The 6,580-nt window shown below is 42.4% G+C and overlaps 1 protein-coding gene and 1 long non-coding RNA gene across 2 annotated transcripts in view; one reads left to right on the top strand and one right to left on the bottom strand.

Moving 5' to 3' along the window:
- LOC103523023 overlaps window positions 1-3,732 on the top strand; it is a 23,516-nt gene extending 19,784 nt beyond the window's left edge. Inside the window, exons 11-14 of the mRNA XM_026832840.1 lie at window positions 646-699; window positions 2,407-2,555; window positions 2,870-2,959; window positions 3,244-3,732. Of these exons, the coding sequence (XP_026688641.1) occupies window positions 646-699; window positions 2,407-2,555; window positions 2,870-2,959; window positions 3,244-3,435 (485 nt within the window). The 3' untranslated portion in view covers window positions 3,436-3,732. The remainder of the gene's footprint in view (window positions 1-645; window positions 700-2,406; window positions 2,556-2,869; window positions 2,960-3,243) is intronic.
- LOC113473120 lies at window positions 572-1,879 on the bottom strand. The gene is made up of 2 exons (XR_003395185.1): window positions 1,724-1,879; window positions 572-768 (listed from the first exon to the last, which is right to left on the bottom strand). It is a non-coding gene; the product is annotated as an uncharacterized LOC113473120 (long non-coding RNA).
- Window positions 3,733-6,580: the final 2,848 nt, after the last annotated feature.

Here is a 6,580-nt window from a genome sequence, read left to right as displayed (position 1 = left end):
TTAGGTTAGGAGAACTTCGAATCCCTCCCGATCGCGAGACATAACAATCTTCTCTCTCCAATACGGTGCGCGGCTTTATCTTATGCCCCGCGGCGCAGACAAAGAAAAAAAAAAAGGAAAGAAACGCAAAGGGAGAGACAAAACAAAAAAAAAAAAACAATGCCAGAACTTAACGTTTCCGTTACATTCCCTGAATACGCGACGTTTAGACTAACCAACGGAAGAAAACCCAACCTACTGAGTTACACGACAGTCGTAACTAGACCTACTTGATATGAATTGACCAGAACAGGTAAGGTGGATATCGCCTTACCTGACTTTGTTTCACTGTTGGAGGAAGCACTGTGCAATATAGCTTCCCGTTTTAGAGATTCTCTACCATTGCATAGGTGACATGTTTGGCAACAATGCCTATTTTTTTGCTGCCACATTGATCTGGACACACTATAGGTTACATCTATTTTCATTAAAAAAAAAAGTACCTACTACTTAAAACCCCTAAAACTTACCTTTTTTTACAAATAGATAGCAAGTAGGTAATACCCACACAATAGTACTAACCTAGTTCACTTGCGGCTATAGGTTGCTGAGGGTTGATCCACTTCTTAGGAAGATTGGAATGCAACGTTTCATCAATGTCCTCAGATGTTGATACTGTTTCTGAGTTAGCTGTCAACAGCTCTCGCATGCAAGACTCACGCTTTTCAGACAGAGATTTTACAAGGTGTTCAGACTTGGTTTTCTTCTTAATATTTTCAAGTTTTCTTTCTGGAATAAAACAAAAAATGGGTATCAAATAAAGCTTGAAAGATAGCCACCTGCCTTGTAAGTGCTAAGTCATGGGATCAATTCCTGCCCAGGGCAAAATCTATCCTAAAAAGATAAGGTTTGTGGTAAGAGAACAGTTCTCTTTCTCCTATCTCCAGCACTCACATTATCTTTGACTTTTGATATGGTTGGCAAACCTCTTGAACAAAAAGTCTTACCGAGAGTTTGAATGTAGCTTTGAGAATCTTCGAGGGGCGTATACGAAGAATCAACTTCAAAATTGTTTTCAAACTGATTATCAGTGTCTGATCTTACAACAGGACTGTTCGTTTCTCCCCAAGGGTCAGTGGACATTTCATTCACAGATCTTCGACAGATAAACTGTTCCAAATGTGAAAACCCCATAAATATCGGAATAAAATCAATAATTCAATAAACCACTTCAAACTTTGATCTCAACTTCTTATCTCTCCTAGTCTCCTAATCTCCTATTTCTCCTATCACCTCAGCCTATCACTTATCACTTACACGCAAAATTCGCAGAAATCCGCAGAATCGAGATTTTGGTAAAATTTCAAAATTTCGCGGTCCGCGCGTCGGAAAGAAAGATGGCCGCTGTGTCATGGTCGAGAAAATTTTTCATAAGATCACCACATTTTTTGCAGTTGATCGTGCCCTTTCACTCCCTGATTTTTTTTTTCTTTTTTTTTACCGTCTGTAGGTAATGTTTTAACATAGATGTATCTAATCTTTAATCGCTATGGATGACCTCGATCAGCCTGAGCTTAACTTACACATGTGACAAAAGAAGACTTTGCTATGTAGGTATTAAACTACTATAGCAGGGGTATGTAAGTACCTACCTACCTATGGAGTATGGACTCTTTTTTTTCCCCCCGACTATCGTCTTTAGATAGGTAGTTAGAAAGAAAACTTACTGTAGGTAGGTACTCACCTAAGCCCCTCGTCCGTCTTTTTTCAGGTGTGTTCAGTCCTAACTACTGGGCTGCTACCTATAAGTAGGTATACTTATACTAACCTACATTTAGGAATCACAAAGTTATAATATTATGTAGACGACAAATTTTAATTAAACGCGAAAGTATAATGTACCTACCTAATACAGCACAAGAAGACCGTACAACTATAACTGCTATACTGTAAACTGATTCATTACAAACTTGTACACAGATCTGATTGACTATTCTTATCATTATTATTATTATTATTATTATTATTATTATTATTATTATTATTATTATTATTATTATTATTATTATTATTTATTTATTTTTGATAGAGAGCACTGATACAACATGTAGGTCTTATCGTCCCGAAACCGAACATTGAACAGGACCGGATCAGGTCTACCTGATAGTGTGTGCAGGTAGACCTGATCAGGTCAGGTGTGCCTGTCAGGTCTACGTGATAGTGAGTGGCTGGCCTTGGGATTTCTATTTTTCAAGCCAGTCTAGTTAGCCTGGAGGGTAGCGCGTCTGCCTTGTAAGCGCTAGGTTGCGGGTTCGATTCGGAACGATAAGACCTTGGTTTCAACTAGCTACCCACACCCCCCACATAACTAAAAAAAAAAAAAAAAATACAGCAAATCATCATTTAACTCTTGATTTGTATTTGCAGGAGACTCGACGGAGGCCGAATGGACGGAGGAGGCCCGCACTCTGGTGCACGGCCTCACCAGTGGCCACATTCTACAGGCCCAGGTCTACGACTATGAGTGTGAATCCCAGATCCCGCTAGTCTATCTCTACACACTGCATGACTCAGAGGTAAGGACTCGTGTGGTCTGTGTCGTAACATAGCCCTATCCCGTAATATATTCCAATTAGGTTGTCTGAAATCTCAGTAATAATACTGTTATAGCCAGCCTAGTTAGCTTGGAAGGTAGTGCGTCTGCCTTGTAAGCGCTAGGCCGCGTGTTCGATTCCCGCCCGGGGCGGATTTTATCCTGAAGGGATAAGGTTCGTTCTCGGAATGGCTGGCTTTCTCTGATCCTGTCTTCCTTCTTCGATTTCGGGACGATAAGACCTTAGCAGTTACAGTTTCCTCTTTGTAATCTCATATTTGATGTTCTATTCTACAGGTTGTACTAGTAAATCAGGAATTGGTAGAGCGAGGTTATGCTAAGCTGGACGCTGAGGCCGCTAATCTTGTAGCCACTACTAACTCGGAGGTAACTATTTCTATTTATTATTATTTTTATGTGATTTACCTATAGTCCTTTTTGGTTTGCAATTTATTGTAATTGCATTAATTTGGCAATAAAATAAACAATGTTTACAATAATTTAATTTAAGTAGATATACAAACACAAGAATTTAAAAGCAAAATAAATGCCTCAATCAATGAAATACAAAATCTGATGGAACTTATTGTGGAAGATAAAGAGGATAAGGTCCTCCTTCATTCAATTTCAAAGTTTTTAACCCGTGGGTATTGTTAACTTATGTGTTTCAGATCACAGCACCCATCTCAACACCAGCCACAGATGCTGATGAGTCACTCGCCACCACCACAGGAGTAGACGCCGAGCCCGTCACCAAGTCAGAGCTCTCGGGCGAAACACTCGCTCCCCCGCCCAGCAGTCAGTCAGTCCCCACTAGCCAATGTAACGCCGCTGGCAGCGCGCTTCCCCCCGCCAGCACGTGATGGATGCCTCGCTGTGCCGCCAATGCACAGCAGTTGCCCCGCCCGTTCTCGTTCCTCCCGCCCTCGCACCCGTACTATTCCATTCAGCGCCCGAGTAGACGCTACTCCCGGCGAACGTATTCGCACGGAGACGGGACTTTCCCTGGCGGGACCGAGCGGTGGTCGCCCGTTGACGGATTCTCCCGGCCCGCCTATCCCGTGAGTTACCCGACGGATTTTCGTTCCCTTGGAAGTTGGTTCGCTCCCGAGAGCTTTCCCGGGCAAAGTTCCCTCTATGCGGAACAAGATAACGTCCCCTATACCCGTAATTACTCCGGTAACTATTCCAATCGATGGAGACAGACCCGACCCTATGTCTCGCATACATACTCGAGTTCGTACAATCCGTATAATGAAGTTTGCTCGTTCAATAACGATGGTTTGTGTGTTGAGGATTCCGCAAACACCAGCTCGTATTCTCGTGACTATCAAGACAACAAAAATGCACGCGATCGCCGCGAAGTTTGAGAATTTGACCACAATAATAGTAGGCGGGACGAACTTTATCCTAAACAAATGAGGTCGGTTCTCGGACAGGATGGCTTTCTCCTACCCTGTCCTTTGATTTCGGGACGATAAGACCTCCGTTGTTACAGTTCCCTCTGTCAAACTCAAAAAGCGACCGAAATGCCGCCAAGCGTTGCACCGATCTTAACCAAAAGTTTCGTGTCGCATTTGACAGCTGCATGCCAAATTTCAAGTCTCTAGCTCTTACACTTCGATTTCGGGACGATAAGACCTTAGCAGTTACAGTTCCCTCGATCCTCTAAAAACATAAAAAAAAAAAAAAAAAAAAAAAAAAAAAAAAAAAAAAAACAGGTCCGAAATCGAAGCGAGAAGGAAGAGAGGATAGGATCCAACGGAAAAAAAGTTCAGCTCTTATGATATGGGTTACTAGTGACGTATGTCCTAATCCATTGCATTGATATTTTTCTCTTCCTCCAGGTATCAACAATGACGTGTGCATATCCAGTCTCGTATCCGCGGGCCACTTCTTCGTTCAGCTTCCCTCTCATCCTTCCTACGCCAGCCTCGAGTCTCTCAACCTACTCATGAACACGACCTACGCCTCTGCCCAGGCCCCCCTCCTACCCGCCCCTGTTGAGAGTAAGTAGATGAGTTTAAGGGGGGAAATCTTGCGCCGGGGAAAAGAACTAAAATAATAGAATATACCTTGGTTATCCTGCCAGAACGAGACTGAAAAGTCCCTTTACTCCTCCAGTTTAAACAGTTTCCGCCAGTCGAAGTAGATAGAATAGAATATTTCCTTGTTTCTCCTGTTGGATAGGACTGAAAAGTCCCTTTGCCCCGCAGTCTAACTAAGGTCTTGTATATTTTGACAAACTATGGGGACTACATTTTTCAAATAAATAAAAACACCTTGATATTATAAACATTCCCACAGAATAGGATGTAGGGATTCCCCTCTATGTGCTCTGTGTCCCCAACGAGCAGAAATGAATTTCTGACCATCTTTTAGTGTGCTCAGCCCTTACTAGGACATCTCCGGAAAATATTGGGTTACAAGAAGAAACGACCTTAATGAGCTAATAATCAATTTCTAGCATTTGAAACCAACCAACCTTTTTTATTTTTTTTTAAGTGATCTTAATACATTTTTATTACTTTCCTTATCCTATTTTTGAACCAAATTCTCTAAACCCCTCGTTAACCTAGAGTCATTTCTCCCCTCTCGACAGATTTCGAGAACGAACCTTATCTGTTCAAGATAAAATCCGCCCGGATAGAATCGAATCCGCGGCCTAGCGCTTACAAGGCAGACGCGCTACCCTCCAATCTAACTTTACCTATGAATACATAAGACCTTCTTCACACTTTAAAAAGTACAAATAAAAAAACATAAGACCTTGTTTAGACTGAGGGGGAAAAGGGACTATTCAGACTTATCCCAACAGGATAAACTAGATCTATTCTATTACTTACCAGGTGAGTAGCTCAGTATATTCAAACTGGGCACCTCCGTGGCCAGCACTTTCAAGTAGGACTCCCGTGCTGCTTTGCCCACACAGTAGAACCCGAGAGACGGCATTGGTTGAACGGCAGCCAACGAGGTGACGTTTAGAATGGCCGTCTCGCCTGGCGACAAACCGAAGGTGGTGACGAACGAAGAGGTGAGCGTTGCGAACGACACCAGGTTTAGATCCAGATAGCTGGAGAAAAAAAAGGGGGGGGGGAACTATTTAAAGAAATTTCTTTTAAAAGAATACCGTCACGTATTTCCAAGTTTAAGAAGAAATGCTGCATTTAAAACCTGCCTCGGTGGTGTTGTGGTCAAAACGCTCGCCTGGTAAACAGGAGGGCGTGGGTTCAATCCCAGCCGACGTATGGAATTTTATCCTCAATATAATTTGAGACCATTGGAATCCGACAAGATTGGCAGATCATCGCCCAGGACAGACAAGAATGGAGAAGGCTGGTGGAGGAGGTCAAGGACCCTCGCGGTCTGTGAAGACCCTGGAGTAAGTAAGTATATAATTTGAGAATTTGACCACAATAATAGTAGGCGGGACGAACTTTATCCTAAACAAATGAGGTCGGTTCTCGGACAGGATGGCTTTCTCCTGCCCTGTCCTTCGATTTTGAGACGATAAGACCTCTGTTGTTACAGTTCCCTCCGTCAAACTTGAGCTATTTTTGGTAAAGTTTTAGACGAGGATTTAGGATTTAAGATTTAGCTCACGGTGTATTGATCATGTGAATGAATTGTTAGAGGAAGTAAATAAATAAACCTTTTCAAAAAATATGGTGTGAACATCACACGACTTTCCTTATCCTATTGCAAGATGCTTATTTGGGTGTTCTTCTATTGTCACTTTTACAATATCTCTAACCATATTGTCTGTATAGCTAAAAACCGCCAAAAAGTGGTCGAAAGCCGCCAAAGAGCGGCGAAATGTCACCAACTGCAGCACCTATCCTAACCAAATTTGTGGACTTCATACCAAATTTCAAGTCTCTAGCTCATACCATTCCCGAGATATTATTGAATTACACCGAAAACCATCAAAAAGCGGCCGAAATGCCGCCAAGCGTTGCACCGATCTTAACCAAAAGTTTCGTGTCGCATCCTTGTCGCATTTGACAG

Source organism: Diaphorina citri, unplaced genomic scaffold (assembly GCF_000475195.1).
Source record: "Diaphorina citri unplaced genomic scaffold, Diaci psyllid genome assembly version 1.1 scaffold82, whole genome shotgun sequence".
NCBI classification, from domain to species: Eukaryota; Metazoa; Arthropoda; class Insecta; order Hemiptera; family Psyllidae; genus Diaphorina; species Diaphorina citri.
This window is presented reverse-complemented; position numbering and strand designations above follow the sequence as displayed.